This window comes from Acanthaster planci, unplaced genomic scaffold, assembly GCF_054643075.1.
Source record: "Acanthaster planci isolate LZ-2023a unplaced genomic scaffold, COTS_SCS Contig193, whole genome shotgun sequence".
Lineage (NCBI taxonomy): Eukaryota > Metazoa > Echinodermata > Asteroidea > Valvatida > Acanthasteridae > Acanthaster > Acanthaster planci.
Genome location: NW_028257814.1, coordinates 12,711 through 40,581, shown reverse-complemented (window position 1 = coordinate 40,581; position 27,871 = coordinate 12,711). Strand labels below are relative to the sequence as shown.

Below are 27,871 nucleotides of genomic sequence, written 5' to 3'. Positions count from 1 at the left end.
AATGCAAGCTTATGCATTTTGCAGACAGACACTTATGAGGATAATGAAGATCGTCTTTTCTTGACATTTATGTGTTTTAGGCTGGTGGCTTCACACTACAACCGACTGCCTGTCATCGAGTCAGTCAGGATAACAATTGCTTGGCTTTATCTCTGGACTGGAACACTGGCAAGTATCACAGGTAGGCATCTTTGGGTATTTGCTTGATGCCAAGTTAGAAGAAAACTGATTTTATTGTGGCTGAACTGAGTTAGTAGCACTATGATATTTGGCTCGGGGCATATGATATCTGATTTTTTTTTTCATGATGAATACGACAGATTTGTTTATTTACTGTGCACTTGATAAGTTTGAGGAACCACAATGATAATGTACTTCCAGCTGACGAGGGACTGATTGGACAACGTTTCAAAACGAGTGGACTTTTCCCTTTATGTACAATATTAATGCTTGACATGGCATTGGACATCCTGTCTTAGTGTTTAATTAACAAATGATGTAACAGTATGGATTTGGACAGATGTCTGAACTGGTTGAATTCCCCCTGAATTTCTATGTATGGTGACATGAAACCAAACACGGTGCATGTGCTTTGGAGTTGTTCATTTTTCATTTCTAGCCAGACTCCCTCCGTCATTGTCAGTGATTCTAAGGGGAGTCTGACGTTGTGTCGGCTCTGTGACGATTCCTCAAGTGTTGAGAGCATGCTTCGTTGGCCGGCCCATGGGTTTGAGGCATGGATAGCAGCTTTTGACTACTGGCAACCAAACGTCGTGTACTCCGGTAAATCAACCTCCCCCCAAGTCTCTGAGCTTGATACAAATGAAAGGATAGTGGATTTAATACCATGCAGTTCTTGGACAAGTGTGAAATCAAAATTGAATAGTTGCACAGCTGTCGTCAAGTGTTTAGAATCTGTCACAGTGCAGTGTATCACTAAAACAATAACCCTGCATGGCCCAAAGCTAACACAAGGACTTTGCAGTTTCTGGATAGATTCAGGAACAACCAGCCAGGCAAGTATTACTTAAAAGAAGTGAATCAACGAATGTTTGTCTCCTCCTTGCAAATGGTTCACTGATATGGAACCCTTCAAATCGCAAGCAAATTTTTTTTTTTGGTTGAAATAATATGTATGTTCGATTTGCTATGTACTTATTGTTACTTCAGCACACAGTTAAATGAGGTAGATTTCTTTCTTTCTTTTTATCGCTTCCATAATGTCTTACATGTTCAAAACACTGTGCAGCCTCCGGTAGCTTGGAATTACCATTGCTTTTGTTGAAGTTCCCATTTACATGTCTACTTCTTGTCTCTGGTTAGGTGGTGATGACTGCCGGTTCAAGGGATGGGACACAAGGACACCTTGCTCCAAACCTCTCTTCATCAGCAAGAGGTACACTACTGTATTAGAGAATATTTTCTGAAGTTTGTTTGGCATCAAACTGTGCCTTCCTTTGTTGCAAAGTGAACAATCCTGTCATTGTGTGCTGATGTTTTTGTGCCTGCCTTTTATTTGGCCACAAACTATTTGTTATATTGCATACCTTATTCAATTTTGTTGACAGTCACAGTATGGGAGTATGCAGCTTGCATAGTAATGCACACAGAGAGAATCTCCTAGCCTCAGGAAGGTAATTATGATTGTGCAAGACTCTGTTATTTATAAATAATATTATACCGTATACAAAAGGGAATAGTCAGGTAGTTGTTATCCTTGATTGATAAGCCGTTCATGGTTGGGAAGTCCTGTTGGCTGTTTTCAAATTGTCTGTGTGTTCACAACTCTAGCTCTTCCCATTTACCTCTGGATAAAAGAAGAGCAATTGAAACACACTGTCTTGCTCAGGGACAATTGTTTCTCCCCCACCATCTAGCTACGATGAGTTGGTGTTGCTGTGGGATACCAGACAGATGCGCCAACCGCTGACTCAGACCAATGTCGGCGGGGGAGTGTGGAGGCTGAAATGGCACCCTCACCATGGCCACTTGCTCCTGGCGGCTTGCATGCACAACGGGTTCCACATCCTGGACTGCGCAAACATAAATGGTATTGATGTTTCCCTTTTTACTGATCACTTTTCTTTGCGTAGCGCTTGCGTCTCTGCTTGTGTCTCTGACCTAACTAGAAGAGTAGCTTTGATTCGCACTGTGCTCATGCACACTGGTTTGTTTTCTGCAGTATTGGTTATCAGCTATCCAAGACTTGTATAGGAAATGCTGAAGATTGAGTGTGACCAGAACTGAACTAACATGAACAGTTGATAGCTTCATGCACATCATCAAATCTGACTATTGACAGTGTGCTACTGTGACACAATCATCTGACACAGAATTATCCAACAAGAGTGCCTTATTTGTCTTATTTTCAATGGAGCTGGGTAGAGGTGAAATTTCAGTTGATTTCGGCAGCTAGCTTGTCCAGTCCTTGAAGAAGTGTAAAACTCAATCATTTCCAAAATGTATCGCTGCAAACTGTTGGGTCAAATGTCAATTTGTCTGTTGGGATTTGCCAGCTGGCTTCAGACAGCATAAATTAGACAACTGAGACTGATTCTAATGTACAAGTGATTTTTTTCTTGTGTCGTAGGTGGAAATTCCCAGCCTATTGTAGCCTCTTACATGGAACACCAGTCCCTGGCATATGGAGTAGATTGGTGCCAACATATACAGCCCCACCCTCCTCACAAGAAGCTTGCCGAATCATCCCTCTCCGATGACATAGTGTCTTCTTGCATTGAAACAAAACAAGTGCATTCTTCCTCGGACGGGACTGTACCATCATTGCCTGAGGGAGACCTGGCAGGTGCATTGGAGGGGACAAGCAGAAGCGCTGGTCAAAAAGAGGGGAACTGTACATCTGGCACGAAGCAAGAACGTGGAGAGAGAACTCCGAATGTGTCGGCATTAACAGAACAGGTTCTTAGAGCAAATGTATCAAGGAATGACTTACAGGCTTCACAAGGGGCACCGGAAGCTATCGCTCAGGGCCCTGCATGTAGTTGTAAAGTGAGTGGACGGACATACAAAGCATTTGACAGAAATGCAGACCAGTTGTCAGTGAGGGATACCATTGCATCATGCTCTTTCTATGACCACAGTCTCCATGTGTGGAAAGTAGACTGGATTGTGTGACGCCCCGTCAAGGACACTACAGTTGAGTGATCACTCTTCCCGACACTCAGCCCAGTGGTGTAGTAAGATCATTTTGATGGGGGAGGAGGGGGTGATTTTGTCCTCTTTTTAGCCGGCACCGTTCATAGTGGACAGTTTTTGGACAATGGGTAATGCTCCTCATGGCCTCTCACTTTCCAATATTTGTGCAACATGAACCCTAACAATCCCAAACCAGCCATACTCCAACACCAGGGTTTGTTGGAATCTGTCAGGATAAGTACTGCACTGGTATACTGGCTGTGTTTCACGTGGGACGAGGCATACCACAAATAGAGTCCAACTGTTTATGCACACAGTTTACTACATGGTGTTGAGTTTTGCAAGGATGTGGAAGATTGCTTGTAAATCACCCTAGGGACTCGGGGTTAATGAAAGAGCACTTGTGAAGGAATGGCACTTTCTAACACACCTTGCATGGACTCTAATTGTCACTCGTGATGATAAATACATTTTTATTGAACTAATTAAAACTTACTTTTAATATGTAACAACCAAGCACAATATTTAAACTCCAAGAAAATGACATCGTAAAAACTAGGATAAGTAACAAAACAATTTAGTAGTTTACCCACAAGTAAACAAATTTCTACATGTACATGTACTTGCCAAGGATGGAAAGTGAACGTGGGCCTTGCATGCTTTTTCCTACTGCAATGTAGGCTTCATCTTTCCAAATGCATGTAAAGCTCAAAAATGTTTCTGAAGAATTGCGCCCTGTATTGTACAACAATAAATTAAGTCACATTTTTGACAATGTGATTTTTCTCTGGGCCTATGAAGCAGTGGTAGGAAGCTAAAGCACTACGTGACAAAATATGGTGAATTTCAATTTAGAAATATTCAAAGGTCACACACACTGATAGTACAATTATGGCATACTATCCCTTGGAATGAACTATTCAAATTCCAAGAAAGGCCGAAAATGCACAATTCTTTACTTTAACGTCTCATGGCAAATGTAACAAGATATTTCATAGTCTTGATCACACCTCAGAAATTAAGAGTCGTTGACTTGGCGAAAACATCTTGTTCCGAGAGCAAGAGAAAGAAGAGGAAGTTGGATTGAGACATCATTCTGAACACCTGGTACCAAGCCTTTGAAGTAGCACGTGTTACCTATTTTCACGGCAAAATGTAGAGCACAATGTAAATATCCCACCAGCTATAATTCAAGTACTGTATACACCAGTGTGCTGACTTGTAGAGATTGTCTTGCCCATGTTAAATTTAATTACTTCCACAACATGGAAATGACCAATCTTGTCTCTCAATTCAGAAGACAAACGCTGAGTACTGTGAGACTTTGGAAAGAAGTCTTGGAAGGTGTCTAGCCTAACTGCTTTGCATTAGTTAGATTTCAGATTAGAAGTCTTTGGACATTCCATTGGAAGACAAAAAAATAAGCAATAAAATTAGAAGACCCTTGTTAGCACCAACATGTATTTGTCAACGGCATAAGAACCCAGAAATGTTTGATCACAGTATTTAGATAGGAAAGATAGCGGTCCAGCACTGAAAGCAATCTGAATTCTGGAAATCATGCGATGACAAGTTCTAAGTGTTACATACAAAGAGCTACAGGTACATGCAAAATGAGTTTCAAGCCTGCATAAGGTGCACACTTGGTGACTTCACAGAGTGGGATTGAGTGGGATTCGAACCCCAAACCTCTGCACGGTGATGCAAATGCCTTAACCACTGAGCCTTAAAGATTTACCAGGCTTGGCTTGCTGACATTCAAATCTACCAGGCAAATTTTAAAATGACATTCACAGCAATCCGAGGAAAAAAAAACCAACGACCGGGTAGCAAAATGTTTCAACCACAACTGAATAATTCATAATTTATGCTTCAAAGTTTGAGCCAGGATGACTAACTACTTTACAGGGTCTGTTAACAGCCAATTCCTCAATGAATTCACTTTGGAGCTGTCTTGTAGTTCCCCCATCCGTGGAAGCAACGGATGAATTTCCAGGTCTCTCTGCCTTTGCGGACTATGGCCAGTTTGCGGTTGGGTTCCTCTTCCTTGTTACGCATGTGTTGGACATACACCTATGGTAAGGACAATATACAAATGACCTCAAGGTCCAGACTTGCGCCCAAAAGGATTTAAATTTAAAAAAAACAAAAGACTACACTGTAAAAAGACACTGTATCTAGAATTCAATGAAAGTGCGGGAATGGAGAGTACTTTAAAAGTGTTAATGGAAGGGGTTTTACTGTTCAGAGGGAGTGTTGAAACTGCCGTTCAAATTCAGATGCCAGGGTACAATGTTTGCATTTATTTATAAATCACCCATTTACTGCAATCATAAAGATACGATGCTAAACATGCTACCCTCCTGGAGTATCACATCAGATGTTTAATTTTGGGAACGTAAAATGGGATTTATTTACCCTATGATTATCATAAACACAACAAGCCACCAAACGCCTGACATGACAACCAACTTAACTCAATGAAGAACCACTAATCAGCTGTGATTGCCCAACGACAACCTGAGCTTAAAGATGAATTGTGATCCAGCCCGAGGAATTCACACTACAGTGCACCCGTAAGTATTTGCCTCCAAGGGACTGCTTTCCAATTTTACAGTAGACACCCCGAATGCACATGTATTATCCTTCAGTTCAACATTAGTTACTCAAACCATGTCATTTGTTCTTCACTGTTTATATGTAGTGCTAGATATACACCAGTGTATATAAAAAATCTACATAAACTCACAATCCTACTGAAATAACATACTGACTGTTATCTTCCCCTAAACCTCAGTTTTGCTGTAAAACCATACCAAAACACTTAATTCCCTGTTTACCAAAATAATCTTTAGCCTTCCAACTTTTCCAAATAATCTGAGTGTAAAGTGGCCCAGGCACGGCAATTTCTACGTACTGCACTGCACTGAGAACTGCTTGTGGTGCTTACCTGTGTACTCTTAAAGGCTAGTTTCCTCTCCACTTCACTGCTGCTGGGACCGCACCATAGATACACCTCATTACCAGTGTCTAGGATCATTGCATCATCATCGGCAAGATCATCCTGGTATTAGAAAAATTGCAGTGATCGAAAAAAACCCTTGTATCTTTCCTTAAGGCATTGTTTTATAGTGTTTTACCATGTAGGTTCACTTTCTCTTTGGATAATTTCTCTGCAAGAGCAAATGAAAGTTTGAGACATTTGAAACAGCACTGGATCTCAGTATCCTGGGCATAGTAAATTATTAATGACCAGTCATAACTCCTCAAGAAATTGAAAACACATTTTAATAGAGCATATTTCAGTGCAATATATACTTGAAAGCTTGCAAACATTAAACTTCACTAAAAGAATAGGGAAGTATTTTTATTCTGAAAGATTCTCAGGAATAGGAAACTTACAAAATAAGCACTACTTCAGTTAGATGTCCAAAGAAAATCACGCAGGGTTATGAAAAACACACACAAGTTAACAATACCCAAATCCTACGTGGCTTCTAGCACAGAGCTTGATGACACTCAACACTTACTGCAGCATATATTACATTTCCACTGTTAAAGGTTATCCTGGGTAAAGGATTTCAAGGTATTTGAATCAGTATAAACATTCAGGATGTGGTGGTTATCCTTTTTCTCACTATATGGGGTATCCTGAGCATGGCTCTGAATGGGTTAACCTAATTGATGCCTAACCTGGCAGAAGTCGGAACATTTCTCAGACACAGTGAAGAAGCCCTTCTCGTTGGAGCACCTGAAGAGTCTGGAGTGATGCATGTAGTAGGCATCCTCGTCGTACTTGCGTTGGCCGCCCAGCGCCACCCACCAGAAGTTCTCGGGCTCCTCCCCCTCCGAGAGAAGCTGGAAGCTGTGGGTATCCTACAAAGGGTTGGGAAATGAAATCAAATCAATAAGCCTTTGCAAGTTCGATTTGAATAAAATCTGGTACACTGAGTTCTTTAAAATAACGTGAACATAACAATTGGAATTCTCCATACTAAAGCCACTGTTGCTATACCTCATGATTTGGGGCAAGCTTTTCCTTAGTAACATAAGAGATGCCTTGCAACAATACACTGTTCTCAATGGAAAAGAAGGGCATAAAGAAACCAGTCCATTCCAGAGATGGTGGTTGCTAAGCAAAGCCATGGTTGTAAAGAGCACGCGGTGAGAATTTACTATTAATCAACCGAGAACATGCAACAGACGGCATTTCCATTGCATAACAATTCCAGATTCTCACTACATCCAATTGTGCTTAGGTATATTCAGAGTTAACTTTATGTGTGCCAATGTCCGATAGCCACACCCTTACATTCCATATTAGGCCAATAATGTCAGAAATGGCTGCACAAAACGAATTTTGAGTAGATGCTGATCATAGTCGGACTAGCGCTCGATCGAAGGACCTCCAGACAGACAATGCTTATTTTGCCAGGCATTTGCAGCACTCCAGCATGCGACAAGACTTGGTTTGTGTTCGTGTTTGATCTTTTTTGATCAAAGTCGTAGTGTGAACCGAACCTTGGCACCTACTTGCAGCACTAAATAAAACTCTGCCATTGCTCTCGTCTGAATGCTGTCCACTCACTTTAACCTTACAATGCGGTAATCTGACTCTGCTACTAGAAAATACATTTTTTTCATGATATCTTGGGTACATATTACCATGGTGATGAGAGACATATACGTAGTCACAGAACAAAATGTGTGAATCTCCTAACCACATTTTTGGAGCATTCTGGAAAGACATTTACTGGTCAGTTCCCCAATAACTCACATCAAACATGTCATACGCCAACTCCTCTGCTATTCTGGCCATCTCGGGGTCAGCTTTGTTGCCAATCCAGGTGTAGACGATACCCTTACTGTCTTGGTTCCGGAACGGAACCTTCAAAATGTAACTAAGAAAACAAAACAAAACAAAAATCAAGAAAAACATGAATTGGCTCTAACTGATAAAAACAGCTGTGACGTTGGGAGAAGCGGAAGTGGTTTATTTAAAATAAATTTACAAACTTACTGATCATCTTACGGACAAGCTTGGTTGCCTGCTCAGTTCAGTAGTTTGACCAATTCACACAGAGTAGTATTTGATATTCAAGATGTTGAATTTTGGAACTCTGTGTTTTCGTTCTTCAATGAAAAACTTATTATAAGTAAACCTGTTCAGTTGCCTCTTGAGGTTGACTTGATGTTACCAATGTGACAACTGAAGTTCCATATATTTAAACTCAAGCTCCAAATTACAAATACCGAACTAACCCTACTTACCAGAACTCTGAGTTGAGCCACTGCACTGTCGGGTGCACCTGGACGCAACGGGTGCTGAGAGGGCCTCCGTTGGACCTGATGTGGTAGAAGGAGGGGTTGAGGCTCAGTTCTTGCTCCGAGTCGGCAGCCGATGTGGGCCTGCGCCGGCCGCGGTGGATCACAAACTTCTTCTTGAAGTGGGACAGGAACTTCAGATTTTCTTGTTGCTGGATGACAGAGACGAAAGCAGAGTTGCACGTATGAAACTCTCCTACTTACAATTTGCCATGATGAAGCAAAAGTTCCCTGATGCAGCATTTATGACAATTCAGATCAGCCAGGGGCCTGGTCTACCTTTATCTTTTATGGAAGAAACTTCTGGTGCTCATTAATAAAATATTATCTTTTGAACAGTTCTTTGATAAGCAAATATATTTTTAAAATTCTGTGTTCAAGAGTCCCAAACATTTCTTGAGAACACAGGACAATGAACACCATAGACTGGGCTGTTCTGCCTCTGGTTATCAATAGCTGATTTCATTTATCAGTTCGGAGGGAACCAGTCCCTTGAAAATTTTATTGTATGAGATGTCACTGATCATTTACGCAGCGAAAGTTACAGCTGCAGGCAAAATGTGAGTAACAATTACATTTTACAAAATGGTTCAACTAGGGACATGCGAGAGTAGCAAGACTGAAAATGTGCTGAGCGACATTATCAGCTGAAAAGCTCTGCATCACAGTGCCCTGTGCTCTCCCGAGCACAGCCAATCCCCGGTAAAACTCACCTGGCAGAGCCGCACTACCTCCAGCTTGTCACCAAACAGGGACTCAAACTTCTTCTGCAGGCTGAAGGTGAAGGTCAGCCAGCCCATGTTGCTGGCCTCCCGGCCCTGCCAAAAGTAGACGGTGCACTGGAAGTCCTCCTCTGGCTCCTCGTCGTCGTCGTCTTCTTCGTCATCCTCGTGTCCATCAGCATCTTCGCTGGCCTTCTTCTCCTCCTCGTCCCCCTCTGGGACGTCCTTTGGGACCCAGTAGCGGCAGAGGAAGACGTAGCTGTCGCCACTGTAGAAGTGACCTTTGGGGCAAAAAGACAAATATTTTGAAAACAAAAAGAAAGGAGAAACTGAAAGTGTCTCCATGCAAAAATGGCTCAGGCTTTACTCTTTCTTGGCAGAAATTCTCTTCCTCCACCCAAAAATTGAGAAGGAATTTTAGTTTTGTCTCTGTCGGACAAAATTTATTTACAATGTACAGATTTAGATACTTTACACAGCTCATTTCTATCAAGTTATATCTTCAAATAGGTGTTCACATTGTCATTTTTTTTTGTCAACAGTTCTTGAGTATTCCAAGAGAATAAAATCGTCAAGTCGTCACTGCAAAGAATATCACAAAACCCCAAACACTATACTCTGGGGTTGACGTACAGATGGGCAGAACTTGCTTGTGACAAATACAATAGCTATAGAGTACTGATGTGAATACATTACATGCACAATTATGTGTCTTAGAACATAAACTTGAGAACAAGTGCATGAACCAATATGTGTGTACTCTAGACTTGCTGGTTCAAATGACCTCAGACTTCAGCACCTTATATGATGAGAAATGCAACACCTACATTGAAAATATCTTATTGGAATGCTAAATTTGAAATGTGCCTATTTTCTAAATTAATTTATTTGTTGGTATATGTTGAAATACAAAGAAAGCTCTACAGAAAGACAGATCAGGACCTACCAATTTCTTTATCTGGAAGCCGGACAAATTTCTTGCCTTCCAAGACAAATGACTCCATACCATCAAGATCCTCGTTCCAATCTTCCATCAATTGGTCCTGAGGAGAACATTGCCAAATGTCCCAATGAATGATCTCAAAATTTTGCTTTTAACAGGAGATTCATCAGTTATGCATTATATTTCCATCCGGCTACATAAATGAAAGAAGTCACAGATGATATGGTGGAACTCAGCCCCCTTTTAAGCATTATTTTTGGCTCTTTTTTTAAACAGTCATCACATGTCTTATTCTTTTGTGTCCAAGCTTGTTTAGACCTTTGGATGGTATTACAAAGGAAATCTGACAAGATGTATTTTTCATCTACCCCAGACCAGCTAGTCAACCCTGGCAAGCTCAGTGGTTGAGTGGTTAAGACGTCTGCACAAGTAAGCATGAGGTCATGGGTTTGAGTCCCACCCAAGTAAGCTTGTGACTTCTTTCGCAAACTCTCAGACAAGCACTGAGTATCTAGTGTTATATGTATACGTCGGCATAAGGGTAAAACCCGTTTTAAAATGGAAATCTTGTTCCTTGTATTCTGTTGGGATTGCCATAGCCTACCAACAAATACACAGGCTTTTCAACGTGGCTTGAAGCAAAGACCAAATGATTTACCTTTCAAAAGTGAGAAGGGTTTTTAAACCTCAAATAGCATTTGTCTACAGCTGAAATGATCCATTGTGTTCCTTGGTGCTGGTGGTATGTTAAGTGGTGGTGGGGAAAGAAGACACATGAAAACCCAGTAACAATATGGTTGAGAGTCCAATCCACTTACTGCTTCATGGCTGGGCATGGAAGGTTGCCTAGGCAAGAAAAGAGCTGACAGGTCGGTCTTCATTTCATTCTGTCCATCCAATGCATCCTATCAACATAATGCAAATGAGACGTTTAGAAAAAAAAAATTTATACATGTATATGTTTTCAATGTTCACCATCAAACATTTAATTCTTAAGAGTTCAGGTTATCAAGTGTGGTGCAGTGGTACTTCGTCTGTAAAACTGGTTCCCATCCCACCTGGTATAACATAAAGGCAGCATGTGCCTACCTCTACTTAATCAGCAGATTGCTTTGTCTGAATAGATATTTTGCGGGTCGTTCTAGTTAGTATGCACGTTCTACAATCATTTGCAAAAGTATAGGACCACCCATACAAAATGAATTTACCTGAAGAAAAACCAAACTTAAACCAATCAATCATTGCAACTTAGGTTTAGTTTCAATGTGTAACCTTAATATCTTGGTTAAACAGCTATTGGACTACATTTCCATAATTTGAAATGTTAACAGTCTAATATTTAGTATGCCCTCCTCTGTTTCTGATGACTTTGGCTGGCTTTTTTACTCAAGCTGCCTACAGACTAAATGTCATTCAAGACCTGCCTTTGCAAAAAAATTCATTCAAATGGGCTCATCGAAATACTCTGAGGTTATGGACCGCTGTAAAAACAAATGTTATGTAATCATTCAATCAGACAATGTAATGCAGGCCCATGATAGAAATACCAAGGAAATTCCAGTGGTCTTAAACTTCTGCAAATGACTGTACAAAGCCGTCTTTAGAAACCATTCTTGGCTGGACTGAGGTGCATAAGGGACAACAACGGGGTATTTGGCTCATTCAAGAACAATCATGATATTGTTTCTAGAGATGACTACCGTCTGTATGGCAGGTTTCTTCAGGACAGCTTCAGCACGGCGGGTGTAGTCAACAGCCAGCACGTCATCCCAGCCTTGGAACTTAGACTTGAAGACCTGACTCTCAGTTCTATCAAATGAAATGGGAGAAAAAAGCACCTCAGGAAAGTGTTACAAGACTGTACGTCACTCTTCCTTTGGTTCATCGGTCCTTAACCTATCAGAGGTACTTTGATGAAAAGAGCTGAATCTAACAATATCCAAGGAACTAAGAGCAACAGCATGCTGAATTCAACACGTTTCTCTGAACATTTAGTTATGGTACAGAAACAAGTCAGTAGACTACAAATCAAAACTGTAGGTGTAACATCCAACAGAACCTCAAGTTTGGAGGTATGGAAAACTTTGGGAAGTTTTTGAACCCACATTCAGATATTGGAGTGAAAATGCTGTTAGTCCAGTCCACAAACTAAAAAATAAATGTAGACTTTAACAGTTGACTTGAGTTCCAATTAGACGTCTTCTGACTTTTTTTTGAAGTTAGGGATAGCTGTAATTTTATGTTTCACTCAAACTTTACTTTTTCAAAAAACAATACTGTCAGAAGTGTTAGGCAATAATGCAATCAACCAATCGCAACTGTGTTAAACAAAATGTATCCCAATCAATACAATTGTCAGTTTGCAAGAATTGAAAAACTTACTGAAGCATTTTTTTTAACTTTGGAAAGAAGTAAGAGACATGCTCAACAGAAAACAACCCAGGCTGAGCTTGGAATTTTTGTAATTATGGGATAGAGAGTCAGTAGATTCACTTCAATAATTTCAAACAGTAATGTGCTGTGCAGAGGAAAAGATATCACAAGAAAGACTGCATTGCGAAAAACCTTTCAATGAACATGTAAACTTAACTAACAAGGAAATACCACACTTGTTATACCAAACATGAACAGAAGGTGACTATAAAATCTCTTGCAAAATTATTCCTTTGAATGTTGCAAGATTACATAACATGCAAATCAATACATAAATAGGTTAATATCAACTGATCAATTAATTACTCATACGAAACAATTAAAAGATGTCATTATTTCATACTGTTCAGGCGGAGCAAATCTGCATAAAGGAAAAGAGTTAATGATCAATATGCATGCTCCTCCTATTGACATCATTCTCTGGCCAATCGGGCAGCTGTCAGTGGGAGTGATGGGAGGTCATCAATTGGGTCGCAGCCAAGGTTGGAATTATGGGCGGAGCTTACCGCATCTGCTCAATCATTGATTTGAGCACCACCTCGGCGGTGCATGTATAGTCCACAGCTAGGATCTCATCCCAAGTGGGAAAATGCTGCTTGAACAAATAGGGTTCATACCTGGGAACAATGGTTTACAGAAAATTGAGTCTGCTGGACTTACTAGTCTAAATTACTCTAAACCAGTGTTGCGATGACAAGTTAACAAGGCCAAAGATTACCGCCATCATCCCGAGCACATAAAAGTTTGGACTGCAGGAAGCGAATGGAAAACCTATATACCAGGCTCTGTGTTTCCAAGTGTTGGTCAAGGCAGGCCCTGTAGAATGCCCTCGTTACATATGAAATGATGGCTAAGATTTCAAAGTGACTACATGCATAGAAATGCCTGTCTGATAAGAGAGACAACACAGCGTATCCATACACACAATATTAGGTCAGTGAAGGGAAAGTGTAGTTATTAAATTTTGAAATAGCACAGAAAAAGGATGCGTTTTCCGAGTCTGTTGAATTCACAGAACCAATCAAACACTGGGACTTGACAGTCTGAACTCTGTTTCCATCAAAGTGAAATGTTAGTCACAAATTCAGTACAGAAAACTGGTATGCTGTCAACTGGTAACCATTCTACTTCCTGTTGAGGTTTCAAATTAAGGCCAATGGATGCACTTGTCGTATGGATGTGTTCTCAAGGAAAAACAAATTGCAATATTGTCTCTTCTGTTTGTGATGGCAAATATACTATAGACAATGTCCACTCATCTACAATCTGAATTGTGATCATGTAGTCCCAAATCATCGTATGTCATCAGCGCTAGTCACTGAGTCTCAAGTCAAGTGATGGGCTAATCAAATGAGGCATTCCTGTGTCGTCGTTTATCCCCTCTTACTTGGGAATACAGTTTTTAACCTCACTTGTGAGTGACTAGATTACAATGCAAAAAAAGCTAAAAGGGTTGCACTTCTCCAAAATAGACGGTTCAAGAAGAAATGATAGGGGAAAGTGGGTTTTGTGCAACACTCGTTTTGATTTTGTCACAAGTTGCAGTGCGATGCTAACTACTATTTACAATCAACTAAATAATTATTCATTCTTTGGAGCACATTTATGTAGTACTTTCAAAGACTCTGGCAAAATAAAGGGTGAAACATTCTAGCTCTGCTGTGACACTGTGCATGGAACAGGTGTTTTTTGTTTGTTTTGCTGCCTTGTGCCAGGTGGTACATTCCAGAGCTTGGACTTGCTTTCTTTGTGGTTAGATCAGTGCATCGACAGACCGGTCCTAGACTCCCATCTCTGGATGTTCTGACTTACCCTTCTAGGACCCTGATGACGCTAGCACAGCTGGAACGATGGATGATGCTGCACAGCTCCTGAGACAACTTGAGGGCAGCCGCTCGGACCAGCCTCGTTGACTTTCGGCCAATCCTGAGGTGAAAAAAACAAGTAATGTGAATACCACCTCAGGTTAGAGAATCTTATTCTGGAGAAGCTGATGCTTCAAACCTCCCTGGCACACTGGCATGTTGAGCAAAAAAAGTTTACTTAAACAAGGAGCTTATCAATAAAATTCTCCTGAGAAGTAATTATAAGTTTGTACACCATGTTGATTTCCACTAAGGAAGTAAATGAGAAAGTGCGCAAACCCTCCACTGCTGTCCATGTATAGATTTAATGTGTGTAGTCTGCACTTGTACAACCCTTCATGCCTTACATGCTTTTCAGCCTTGTATTTCTAAAGACACTGTTTGATATTCAAATATATCTCAACCCATCATAGCAGTACTGAACACTTAGTCACTCTAAATGACAGCTCTTGTCCAAAAGTATTAACTACTCTGTCTGATGTATTTATGAATATTCATTTGTCATATGACTCTTCTAATTCCAAAGGAGTGGAACTGACCAGATGAAGACATCGGCATTGCAGTCTAGGATGTAGACGTTTTTGGTTTCCAACAGCGACTGTGACAGCTTGCCCTTTGGCAATTCAACTGATGAAACCAAGCGGAAAAATAAACACAAAGTCAAATGAATGAGCCACAAAATCTCACACGCCATCGTCAATTTAACTTCAATGCAAAACTTACAATCAGAAAACTGCCATCAAGACATTACTCCTGACAAATCAAAAAAGTTTTATTCTTGCTTACCCTGGGGAAGTTCCAGATACCCCATGCCGAGTCCAACCTTGTACAACTTGGGCTTGTCAGGCACAAAGTTCCCGACCCACGGCTGAAGAAAAAAATGGTAAGATATCACAAACATGTCATATCTACTTTACAGGAAGGGTCTGTGAAACTGCACTGAATGTAAGTTTTTACAGTAGTAATTCACATATGCCTGCTAGAGTTGGACTGCTTTGATTGGTCAACAGCCCGTCACATGGGTAGTTTTGAATACTGGTGAGAGATGTTAATAACCAACCAGCAAATGTGGGCCCACAGTAACAAATGTTTGCTTCTCTAATTAATGCTATTTTGGATCCCTGCCTTAGACAATGACCCTTGCCTCCTCCATCATCCGTGCCAGGCCCTGTTTGGTTGTAATGAACTGCTTCAAAACCAGTCAATCACTTTCTTGAGTAATAATCCTCAAAACTGCCTTGGATGTCTTTTTCCAGAATAAATAGGTTAATGAATTTGTCATTACTCAGAGATTTAATATCAAAAGTTAGAGGGCTTGATTTTTTTGTCCTGGTTGACTCTTCCTTAAAGGCAAAATATAATTATTAAACAAATCTGTTAAAAACGGATTCTGAAAGGGTCAAATGCATAATATCTGATCCAAACCTTGATACTTCATCCAACTGCATGACTCACCCTGATGACAAAGTCGTCGGTTACACCGCCCAGAGCTTCCCAGAATTCCCCACTCTCATTGCCTTGCACCATCATGGTGATGCTGGCGTTGTTCTTGCGCTCCATTTTGTTGATCTTCTCTGCCAACAGCCTGGTTGATCGCAGGAGAAAGTGAGCAGACAACAATCTCACTGAATCCCTCCAAGACTTTGTCCCATCAAATTTTCTGTTATTTACAGGGTCTCTGATAGCAATGAGCAAGTGTTTCTTCCACGCAGGGCCCACGAAATCAAAGAGAATAGAATCTCCATGACAGACGTTCCATCCAATGGTTCTAACTACATTTCCCCACAATATAAAATTCAAATCAGTGAACTATCTCCAACTAGCTCATTTGAGTGATTGAGTCTTCAACGCTAGTGATGGGGGGGGTTGTGACAGTCAAGCAAACTTTTCTCACAAACTCTCAATACAAAGAGGTCAACTCTTATGCTACCAAATATCTTTTTCAAAAAATAAAAGGAACTACAGTTATTGGATATGAACGATGAGACTATGTTATGAATGCAAAAAAATACACAGAAACTTAATCACAAAGACCCAAGTTTGCTCCCATAAAATTCAGGGCAGGGTTAACCAAGACATACTGCTCCCTGAAAATTGGCAAATCCATTCATAGACTGTTGACGTCTCCAATACCTTGTCTTCGACTTTGTGAGGGACTTGCAGTGCTGACCGTACCAGATCATCATCTTCATGCCAATGTCCACGATAAAGACAAAAAAAGGATCCAACTGCTCGGGCTCCATGGCAACCTACAATCCACAGGTGTGTCAAAAAGGCATTCAGGAAACAAATCGGAGCTTCACAGTACAAGGAATATTCTACGAATGAATAAAACAGCTGATGTTTTTTATTCAGTAATGCATTGGGCTCTGTGGCAACCAAAACTCCATACTATTCAACAAAGCACTAAAAAAATATCACAGCTTCATGGTGAGTGCATAAATCATACTTGTCTAAAATTCCACACTGTATTTGAGATTCTTCAGGGCTATTATATGTTTGTGTTCCAGTCCATGGATCTTGGAAAGTCGGAAATTAGACAACTTACCAAATAACTGAATCCATCCTTAACTGTCCAAAATAAGGGTGGCAATTTCCGTTTAATTTGAAAAACGTTTAGGTAACTTTCTCAAAGCATTTAAACGTTAAGCCAATTTGCAGAGGCCGCCGCCTGCCTCGGTGTTTTCATATGTGCATAATTACATAGTTCAACAATGCACACGGTCCAGCCAATGTAAAAGGGAAGATTGATGTTGGGCCATTTAAAACAAGCAATGTTTACTGTTTAAGAATTCACTTTTTCTCAAAAGGTACACGGATGCTGAAAGGGAAAAACAGTATATAACAGGCATTGTTTGCAATAAAAATGAACGCCAGACTGAGTCCATCCAAATGTCAAACCTCTAAAAAGGGGCGGTTCCGTTTAAACATTTGGAAAAATCTTTAAACAGATTGGAACTTTTTTGTTTAAACATTTAAACATCCCACCCGAAATCCCAAACCAAAGCTCTCTGATAAAACAATACATGGAGCAGCAGCTTTAATTGTTCTCCCCTGAAGACTTTGTCCGAGTTAAAAAAGGAAAATCAACTCACAGCCTCCAGATGCAGACTCTGCGTGCCCGACACCCTGTACATCCGTAAGGTGTAATCCGTCTCCTCCACACTGAAGAACCCACTGGCTGTGCCGCCCTCTATGTACGAGATGTCGTTGTCAAAGAGAGTGAGGAACTCTGGGCTCTCGTCCTCCATCTCCTCGCGGATGGTCCGCGTGCGGGTGCCCAGCATGTTGCGGAGGTTGACAGCGTGGATGGCGGCGCAGGCTTTCTTGTCCAACTGAAAACCATGGAGGTAAAGTGCGTCTTAGTAGTAAAGTTTTACAAATTGACAGCACTGGTTTGTAACTGCCAATTCTACAAAATGGCAGCTGACTGTGAAAAGGTACATGAAATTCGTTGTACTTGAAAAATTTCCTGTTGAAACTTGGTTTAGCTGAGATTTAGCTTGTTTTGCAAAAAAAAAAAGATAACAAAGGGGAAAAATCTGCTGGCTGCCATATTTGCTTAACAGCCCTTGGTTACCTATTACCAAAGTCAGTCTAAATACTGGAATATCATATGGCTCATTTACAATCAAACATTTGGTTATGGAGCATGTGACTTAAAGGTAAGATTTTATTGGTTGACAAGCCACAAAGACACATGTATCCCATAAAAGCAACTCTGGTGTCTGATTCCCAGAATACCACAGGAAGTTATTCTGATGAAAGGACATTTGGAACCTAGCCCTAGGTCTTGCCAAGATACAAAGTTGTAGAAATAATGATGGCTTCCAAACTTGTGGTCCCCAGGGTACCGACCTGATTGGTTTCAAACACCTGTATTTCTTACCGATGCTGTGTTGCCAATCCAGTAATATATCTGCCACTTCATCAAGTCATTCTCGTCAAGAAAACTCTGCAGAAAAAAAAATTGCACATTAAAAATGTTACCTTTGAGTATCCATAACGATGATATATATGATATAGCCTTCCTGGATTCCAACTGTTGCGTGTAAAAAAAGCAGAACTCGAAAAAGAAGAAAGACCAGGCGGTGGGCACAGTCTTCATTTGCTTCCAATGCCAAATGCAAGAGTTTCAAACGTAACTCACATGTAAGAGGATGTAGCAATCAGCTTCGTAGAACTTCCCGTGAAGGGCTGTCAAGAAAGAAGTTTGACCAGATTACATGACTGAACAAACTCAAATAAAAAATAACAAATGCGTGGTGTGCATTTTAACATGGCTCTTCTTAAATGATTTGAGTTCACGGTTAAACCACAGTTTAAATGCTGGACGTAAGCCTGATTTCCAACTTAACAAACATTTGTTACCCACTTTTCCAAAACAAGTTCAATGTTTGACATTTCTCTTCTCCATCATTAAGTTTCATACTTCAAAGTGATCCATAGTGCAAAGTTTGTTTGAGGAAACCTTCGGTAGTTTATAGTCAGTGAATGTTGTGGAATTTGCATTAGTGTATACTGGTGTCCTTTTCCAGAAAGCGGTGAAGAAGCCTACAGCACAGGTTTGGAATGGTGGTCACAATTACTACAGAGGCTAAATTTGTTAGGGGGTAGTGGTGACAACACGGTGAGTGCAGGTTACCTTCGTCAATCAGGAGGGGAACAAAGTTCTCAATCTGCCAGATAGTCAGCCCCTCGTCTTGTCCAGTCTCCTCAGGGAAGAAGTCAGAGTAGTCCAGCTGGGGCTTCTCCAGAGCATCCAACCAGCTCTTGGGTCTACGGAGGGTCGATGAGGCAAGAGAGAGCAGAGCAAAAAGGGCAGGGTTCAGTTTTGCAGCCCCCTGGCACACGTGCTTGACATGTTCCTAAATCTAGCACCATGCAACGCTAACCAAAAGGCACTTACAAACGGACTCCAAACTCCAAGCTAACAACAGATGACTAGTCTGCACAATCCGGACTGACTCAAAACACTGCAAAGGTAACAAGGAGTGCAACTATGCACAGCCGGACTAAACTACTTACTACTTATTGACGAAGTAGTCCTTCATCAATATCCTAATGACAGGCAGAGTATACATGCCCTAAACATCGAGTCCACCAGTTCATTTCAAAACCTGTGTATTAACTCACAAACCAGATATATCTTACATGAAGCTACTGCAAGCAACTCCGTATCACTTCCTTCACCATTTAAACCTTCATATTTCATCTGCGATCGTACCGTTGCGTTTCCGACCGGATGTTAAGCTACACTTTGGGAAAATAAGACCAATGCGACTACAACATGCTTACTTGACCTCTTCTTGCTCTTCTAAACCGGGAGTCTTCCCTTCGTTCTTGTCTTTGGCTAAATCACTCATTCCCTGTTCAAGAAGAAAAACAGGGAAGAATTCATTTGGCGGGAATGGTGAAATTTCTTGATGTGCACACTTACTTTTGAGTGTACAGTGAAAAGAGTTAACCACAAAAGGGCTCAGTACGATAAAAAAAAAAGGTATCAAGATGACGCAAAAGAAAGCCCCATCCAATCTCCAGGCCTCTTTCAGGGTGAAATTAAGCAGCAATCTTACAGGTGTTTACCTTCAAGACTTTAGCTTGTTCTCCGGCATCGTCCTTGCCTTGCGCTCGCGTCATGCTCTCTTGTCTCCTCCGTCTCAGACGCAGCTTACGAGCCAAGGGATCCTTGGAAGCTGCGAGAAGAAATCATGCCTCAAAGTTAACTCACAAATGAAGTGTGCTTCAAGAAGGCAGCAGTAAGACATTTGCCCTCGGAGCCAAATTTGTACATTTGGTGCACTGACTACAGCAAATATTTTGATATTTTTAAAATCAAACATCAACTTGAGGAAGCCCAACAGGGCGCACCATATATTTTTATACAGTTCAGAAGAACAGTTTGGATAGTTGCACAAACCACAAAATATTTATTTCAGGGGCACTGAGCAAGTTCAGCATTTCAAAAAGGTAAGGTCATTTAAGAATAAAGCATGCAAGCATGAACATGTTCAGTCTGTGCGTCGATTGGCATATGGAAGCACAGATTAATTCACCCTTGCGCGCATATTGATGTTTCGGAATGACCTCTGACACGCTTTATTCTGGGCATGCACAGTTGGAATACCAAGCAGGTTACAATGAGATGTTTTAGAAACAGTTTGTCCATACCTGATGAGCCTCCCCCGGGAGTGGGAGGCAATGCCCCGACGAGTCGTAGCTGGTGACTGAGAGAGAAATCAATGTTGTAGTACTCAGCCCCACTACCCTTTTGCTGGGGGACGGGCTTGGGTGGCATGACGCAATCTGGATTGTCTCTCACGTCAAGAACCTTTCAAAAGCAGACAGTGTTCATTTTAGGAATCTTTGGCCATTTCTGAAACTGCGGCTTTGGAGTTTCAACTAGGTTGTTGCCTTTTGAGATTCTGGCTAAATATTGTGGAAGTTTCATCGGCAAAACAATAAACCACACAAACATTACCAAGAGACACAGTCTTTTTATTTGGTTGGAATTCAAAGGCCTAAACATTGACCTACGGCCAGAAAGAAAGCCAAAGTCGGATATGAAGTCTACTTTTGAGACAGAGCACAAAGGAAAACATTTCAGTGAAATGCCTGACAACATGGAAAGCAGACAATATCACACATGAAATGCTGTCAAGCTTGATGGGAACACAATGCTGTGTAACAACTTCGATGCAACTGTCATGTCTCTATGGAAACGCAAGCCCTGTATGAACACAACCAAGAACCTCAAACACACAGAGATAAAAATTTGCCAACAGCCTGCTTTATGCTCGGTATAAAAGATTTGTTACTTGAAATACGTAAACAACACTCCTTGTCTACGAATCAGGGTTTTCAGAGAACGCTCCTCACCTCCAGGTCTGTGATCAAGTGGATGGCCTCAGGGAGAGTAAGAATTCTGTTCTTGGTGAGAATCAACTTCTTGAGCTTGGGACATCTACACAACCAGACAAGTATATGGAAGAAAATGGCATTTGTCAGCATCACTGGAAACAAACATCTGAATGGAAACATGATAACGAATGAATTTGAGAACAAAAGAATTTACAGAAAAAAAGGAGGCTGTTGGAGCAGAGATAAAAGCTGGAAAAAGCAGAGATACAAAGCAGAAGATAAGAAACATTGAGTAAACTTTTTTTTGAAACCATAAGAAATGCTATTACATGGTGGCTCATCATTAAGCATCTGGTTCTTGCTTAATTTAAATTGTCCTTAGACTTAGAGTGGGCTTCGTGAAGAAGTTTACTCCAATGCTTGACTAAATCTCTCAAGCCTTTTGAGACACGTAGGTAAACTCTGGCTTGGCTCTACACTTCGCCAACCTCAAATCTTGTGGACTGGAAATGCTGTGAAGAAATGCCAAAACATGAAACGATAAATATGACAAGGATAAATGGAACACACCTGCACAGTCCTTCTGGTATAGATTCCAGATTGTTGTCTGCAGCCACAAACTGCTCCAGACTCATCAGCTTGCCGATGCCTATGGGTATGCCGTCAAAGTCTACCTTGTTGCAGCTGATGTACAGCCGCTTCAGGCTGATGAGTTTGCAGAGAGCGGCTGGAAGGGAGGTCAGCTTGTTCCGCGACAGGTTCAGTGTCTGCAGGTTGACCCATGTGTCTGTAAAACAGGAGAGGGTCATTTGGGGGTTGAGACTTGACCCGGATAGATGGGATACTGCCTCCAAATGATAGTAAGTGAATTGTCACAGTCGATGAGTTATGAGGTGGTATGTTCCACCACTTTCTGAGGTTGTTTATGGCAGTTGAGTACCACTGCAAAACATTATTTACCTCCACGGCCAAATTGAGTGTTTAGCAGGCTCTAGGCAGGCGTATTTCATGCACTAGTCTCTGTTACTGAACCTCACATGACCTTGCTTCAGCCAACCAAGATGAAAAAACCAGCCAGAGGTTTGTTATGATTCTGGTGTCTCGCATGTGGAGCAAAACTATGAATTAGCTAGTTTAAAGCTCTCCCACATCGCTGATCCAGAGAGAAAGGTTTTAGCATGCATGGTATTTTCGCAGGCCCTCAAAACTTTCAAAGACCCTATCTATGGTGTCTACTGTGCTTAATGGATATTCCGGCCCTGTCTCCCTCCATGAACTTGTATGTGTATACAAACAAATGGAAAATGTGACAATTTTGACTCATCACATGCTATATGAGCATGCACTGTCTCGCCATCCTTCGCATGTCCTCAAAATGTTCTCATATCCTGAAAATCATTGCAGGTTTGCATGCCTTCCAGCAGGCCAATCTCTCAGTCCAGACTCACCCATGGCACTGGACAGCTCCGTGATGCAGTTGCTGCTGAGGTTCAGCCTCTTGAGCGAGCCCAGCTTGTACAGTCCCTCTGGCACCTTGGTCAGCTCATTGTACGACAGGTCCACATCGGACAGGTTGACCAGGGCATCCAGCTGAGGCGGGATGTTGTTGGGATTGCGCTGGGTGTTGCGCAGCTGCAGGGTCTGAAGCTGGGTCAGGGCAGTGATTTGCCTGGGGAAAGGACGAGAGGCAGAGGGTCATGCGGGTGAGGGAGCAAATCCGCGAGCATTAGCAGATAAATGAGTAGAAACAATCGGACACTTTGGCCTAAACTATGATTCCATTTCATAACATATGAAAGTATACCGAAATCCCTCTCTGAACAATGACTGAACCTTACTGGCTTCAACTTTGTTATGAAAGACATTTAATTTCGATGGTGGATTTTGTCATATTCAGAAGGCTTCAAACTTTGTAACTGCTCGACTGTACTTGTCAGAATTACAATTAACACTCCCAGGAATAGAAAACTTTCCCATGACACCGTACGATTTCAATGGGGGTGGTAAATACAATTCAACAGCATGAAAATTCCATCTTTTTCCCGTCATTTCAAAATACATCTTTATTCAATCAGTGAAAGCTAGGCGAGGGAAGCTCACCGAAGTTGTGCATGAAGAAGAGGATTGTTGTCCAGTATCAGGGTCTGCAGGTTGCTTAGTCGCCTCAACTGAGGAGGGATGGAATCTGTTGGGAAGAAAAGAAATCGACAGGAATTTGATTTGGACCACCGACAGGGACTCCGATCATTTTACATCATTGTTTGTCATGCTATTGTTCATAATCAAGAACGCAGGAACATGAGATGATATCCTTTCGGTGGAAAAACAGATAGAGCGGCTTGTGTCGCAGTGCGTTCATTATCGAGACCATGCACACTTAGTGAACGAATCTGCCAAGCAACATCCTTTGGTGAGCACTGCCAAGGGTAGATTGGGGGAGAGGGGAGCAACAGGGGCCATAGCTCTCCCCCTCCCAAAAAAAAGAACCAAAAAAGCTCCTTCAAAAAGCATTGAAAGTATCCCAAAATATAGCCTACCCCTCAGAAAGGCCATACAAGGTAACTTGACCAAATTTCAATTTCTTTTTGGGACCCCCCATAAACCTGTTTGCCCCCTCCTGAAAATTTTGTACTGATCTGTCCTTGAGTATTGTAAAAATTGGTTCTGTTGACTCGGGCTTACCTAATTTGTTGTCACTAATGTTGAGATAGATGAGATCTGTCAGGTTGATAAACAGCTGCTGGGGAATGCTGGAAATACTGTCCAAGTAAAAGCAAATCAGGGGAATTTTTTTGAATGTCTGCGACAAAAAGCTTTTTTTGCACATTTCATACATTATTGCTATTAGCTTTTTTCTGCTTTGCCACCAGAAAAAATCAACTCTTAGTGAAAAATGATGAAAGCCAATTCCCAGAAAGAAGGAAAATCTCTAAGACCAGTGACTAGCATATGCTCTCCCCAACATTCCCAAGAATATTTTGGAGCACTCTGCACGACTGAAAAAGGTCGAGACAAGATTACTTTGCATGGGGTTTCATATCCATTAAAAGTTGAAGTACAAATACATGCACAAAGAATCATGTCATTGGTCACTTGCGTGGTAGATTTCAGAGGATGCAAGTACACGTATGCTCTCGCCAAACATATTGAAGTCAGGACTGGTATTTCAGAAGATCCACAAGACTAGTATTTTATACTGGACACGGTCTAGCAGTGACTTTTTTGGTGATGCAATGGAATCTCTACATACTTGTTGTGATTGAGATTAAGCACCAGCAATGACTTTGCCATCTCAAGCTCCTCTGGTATGGCCGACAGCTGATTGTAACTAAAATCCTGAATAACAGAACACCACGGGTCAGTTCTTTTATTGGCTGCAGATACATGTAACTATGAAAAACTGTACAAGGAGCGCAAATCATACAAATCCATTACATGTTCTTGGTTCGGAACATCATGTTTGCAGCCAGAGGCTTCCATGGATGAAGATTGTTAATCAAATGTCTTGCATGTCAAGGGCACTTGCATTACATGAGTATTTTTCTGCTCTTCGAATATTTCTCCTGTGGGGAGGTTTTTTGTTTTCTTCTTTGACATGGAGTTTTCTAACAGTGGACGGAAATTTCAGTGAAAATCTCAGTTAATGTTTTCTTTAGTTTTTCTCTTTGTCGACAGGTTGGTAGTTTAACTCACGACAACTGTGATGTCATCGAGGCGGAAGATGTCATTGGGTATCCCTGAGTTGCGGATCTTGTTGTGTCTGACATTGATGGTGCGTAGACACTGCAGGGTGGGCAGGTCACCGTGGATCTGGATCAAGTTGTTTCTGGCCATGTGGAGATGTTCCTGGAATGCGAGTCAATCATGGGAATGTTTATGCCAGGAATGCTGAAAGAGCGACTGTATTTTTTTGTCATGGTAGTGGAGCAAAGTTTTTAAAAAGGGTCAAGAGGTTGAGAGTAATTGGATCCCTCGTTTTCCATGAATCAGTTCTTAAATAATAGACATACAGGGGTATCATACTGGTTAAGTAATATGTCAACCTTGCAGACGACCAAAACAGAATATGTGGCCCACTGGCAGAGATTTTTAACTCATTGTCAGAGGGCAGAGAGTTTGAATCCAGAGGTTAGCTGCGTGTTGTGTCCTGAGACAAGCCACTATATCCCCACTTTCATCCCCCTACCAAGAAGTACAAATGAATACAGGCCCTAGGTAAGGAGTGAACCTGCTATTGAAAAGCGTCCTATCCAGGGAATATAATGCCCTCGCTCATGTCAGATGATAAACACACGGTGGCGTATCCAGCTTTTGGTGTCAGGGGGGCAAAGTCAAAAGTGAATGCAGCTTTGGGCTCATTCAACATTCAAAAGCCGGCTCATTGAAAAGCCGTACTCACGGTTCCGACATCCTTGCTTTTATTTGCTGGTGTTGTTTTCTTACGGTTTTGGTGCTAATATTTTATCAATATACCGTTTACTTTCTTTCCAACTCACCTTTGAATTATTCTTTGAAAAGGAAAAAAGTGTGGGGGGGGGAGCAAGTTGGCCCCCCCACTGTTGGATATATCACTGTATAAGCCATACTACCTAAAGACTGATGGTTCTTCATGTATCAAACTCATCATTATCATTCAGGACATTGGTATTACATAATCAAAAAATGCCATTCATGATATCAGAAATTCTTACTTACAAGCGTTGGAAATGATTTATTTGGCATTCAATGAATCAACCTACCAATTTTGAAAGGGATGACAGTTCATCCGGAAGCATCTCCAATCTGGTCTTGTTGACACGCAACCATCGTAGACTTGACATGTCTGCGACATCCTTAGGGAACAGGTCTGACTGTATACATGTATACGAGAACACAAACAAATGTACTGGTGGTACGAACTTCGCTGAAGAGGGAAACATTCTTAATTCAACAAGGTTGAGTCCAGTCATGGCATCTACCCACAGAAAAAATCCCCGATGTGGTGCAATATAAAAAAGGGTAAGAGTTCCACATACAGACATCACTAGTTTTCCCTTGCAGTAGTTTATTAGCCATCAGAAAGTGATAACATGTACTAAAAAACCCAAATTTTGAAGCATTTACTTGAAAACACTTAGAATTTTCAAGACCATTCTCAAAGGGTTTGTTTGTGCACAGATGTCAAAGTGATGTCCGTTTATGGAACTCTTTTCCAACAAGATTTGAACCCAGATGGTGAAGCTGCTACTATTTGGCATGGCATGTCCTTAACCACTTGATGTAGTGCACTAAAATCAGTGTTGGAATTTTTATATCTTCTTGAGGTTCTTTGGTATCAGCCCACTTTTACAAAGTAACTTTGAAGGTGTGGCACTGTCTGGGGCTACTCTGATTGAAAAGATACAGGATATGGAAATTTTACAAACTTTGCTTTTCTTTCTTCCAAAAGAGTCTTAATAATATCTTTTACTGTTGTCATGATTTATAGCTTAAGACTCTTTTGAGGATTTTTTTCAAGGGGAATAAACTGAAGTCCAAAATTGCACCAGGTGGGGACATGTATAAAACAGTGAGGGTGCTGTTCATTTAGAAACTCATTTTCTTGATAGTGATTAAATTTGTCTTTTTCAGCACGCCGTAACTCCTCTATTAAATTTCCAATTTCCAATGTTTTTGAAATTTCAAGTGAAGCCAGCACGTAATTCATTGAAATATGGCACGAACAAGAACAAATATTTTATGCAAATGGGAATTTTAAGCTTTTTAGTCAAAATCCACTCTCTTTTTCTATACAAAATAATCACAGATTGCTCTGCATTACACACCTACAAAACATCTTAAAATTCAAATCAACCTTTCTTTGCTTTGCAAAGTCTGATGGAATCCAAATTTATATCAAAATATTTCTAAAGACATCCTCTTCATTATCACTTCAAAACAAAACACAAACAAATATTTGAAAAATTTATTACCCTCCCTATATGCCCTAGGTCTGAGTTTCATCGTGAAATGTCCAAATTCAATTTCTATATCCCCTGTCTAATCATAGAGCTCCATGCATCCATGGCCTACTAAATATGTGTCGGAAATACACGGTGTTCCCTTCTAATAACCTTATTAGCAAGCCATTGGAATTTCCGGTATTTCAAGCGGTAACATTTTAAACATCAATTTTATATAAGCCCTACCGTCGAAGTTAATCAAGATTTTTTATTAACATCTGTATCAATAAATCTACTTTGTGATTGTTCTAATGCCATTACCTTGAAGTTATTTCGACTTAAATCTACCCCACGAACGAACGGCAACACTCCGGTGGCTGCCATGTTGAATCCAAATTCCAGGGATCTCCTCAAAAATCGAAGACATTCAGGATGTCATTTTACAATATCTCCCCTTTGAAACCTGTATTCAGTTTATCATCTAGGTCCCAGTCAAAATTCAACGAAATCGTTAAATTGTCATCAACTAAAGAATATCCAGACAGTTTTGTTTCCTCGCAAGAACGTAAAATTTACGCAGATCCCTAAAAACCTTTTTTTTTTTTTAAATAGCTTTGTGAATACTTCCGGGATCGATTGGGGATT

General features: G+C 40.9%; 2 protein-coding genes across 4 annotated transcripts; one reads left to right on the top strand and one right to left on the bottom strand.

The window, feature by feature from the left end:
• Positions 1–62: 62 nt before the first annotated feature.
• On the top strand, positions 63–4,257 carry LOC147795057 (diphthine methyltransferase-like). Of its 2 annotated transcripts, none has more exons than XM_087132301.1 (6): positions 63–181; positions 620–783; positions 1,324–1,396; positions 1,569–1,634; positions 1,878–2,050; positions 2,591–4,257. In XM_087132301.1, exons 2-6 carry the CDS (start codon positions 705–707, stop codon positions 3,133–3,135), a joined length of 936 nt encoding a protein of 311 aa, XP_086988427.1. In that variant the 5' UTR covers positions 63–181; positions 620–704; the 3' UTR covers positions 3,136–4,257. The 2 variants fall into 2 exon arrangements, with proteins under 2 accessions (XP_086988427.1, XP_086988428.1); XM_087132302.1 differs by having other exon boundaries at positions 79–181; positions 624–783.
• Positions 3,593–27,816, bottom strand: LOC110980861 (protein flightless-1 homolog). Of its 2 annotated transcripts, XM_022237887.2 has the most exons (31): positions 27,548–27,816; positions 26,045–26,155; positions 24,999–25,151; positions 24,556–24,641; positions 23,988–24,064; positions 23,406–23,490; positions 22,754–22,974; positions 21,876–22,092; positions 21,324–21,408; positions 20,616–20,775; positions 20,031–20,140; positions 19,743–19,813; positions 19,090–19,223; positions 18,595–18,641; positions 18,334–18,399; positions 17,540–17,779; positions 16,578–16,693; positions 15,900–16,029; positions 15,231–15,312; positions 14,984–15,071; positions 14,392–14,505; positions 13,086–13,196; positions 11,847–11,955; positions 10,965–11,051; positions 10,150–10,246; positions 9,195–9,484; positions 8,428–8,633; positions 7,934–8,057; positions 6,850–7,032; positions 6,107–6,220; positions 3,593–5,229 (listed from the first exon to the last, which is right to left on the bottom strand). In XM_022237887.2, the coding sequence occupies exons 1-31, from the start codon at positions 27,608–27,610 to the stop codon at positions 5,095–5,097; spliced, it is 3,912 nt and encodes a 1,303-aa protein (XP_022093579.2). In that variant the 5' UTR covers positions 27,611–27,816; the 3' UTR covers positions 3,593–5,094. The 2 variants fall into 2 exon arrangements, with proteins under 2 accessions (XP_022093579.2, XP_022093580.2); XM_022237888.2 differs by lacking the exon at positions 13,086–13,196 and having other exon boundaries at positions 27,548–27,815.
• Between the last annotated feature and the right edge of the window lie 55 nt (positions 27,817–27,871).

Coding starts and splice junctions, on each gene's coding strand:
- LOC147795057 (XM_087132301.1), top strand. CDS start 705: ATGCTTCGTTGGCCGGCCCATGGGTTTGAGGCATGGATAGCAGCTTTT. Junction 1,635..1,877: donor AATCTCCTAGCCTCAGGAAG/GTAATTATGATT, acceptor CCCACCATCTAG/CTACGATGAGTTGGTGTTGC. Junction 2,051..2,590: donor GGACTGCGCAAACATAAATG/GTATTGATGTTT, acceptor CTTGTGTCGTAG/GTGGAAATTCCCAGCCTATT.
- LOC110980861 (XM_022237887.2), bottom strand. CDS start 27,610: ATGGCAGCCACCGGAGTGTTGCCGTTCGTTCGTGGGGTAGATTTAAGT. Junction 23,491..23,987: donor CATTAGTGACAACAAATTAG/GTAAGCCCGAGT, acceptor TCTTCCCAACAG/ATTCCATCCCTCCTCAGTTG. Junction 20,141..20,615: donor TCCCGGGGGAGGCTCATCAG/GTATGGACAAAC, acceptor TTCTTCTCGCAG/CTTCCAAGGATCCCTTGGCT.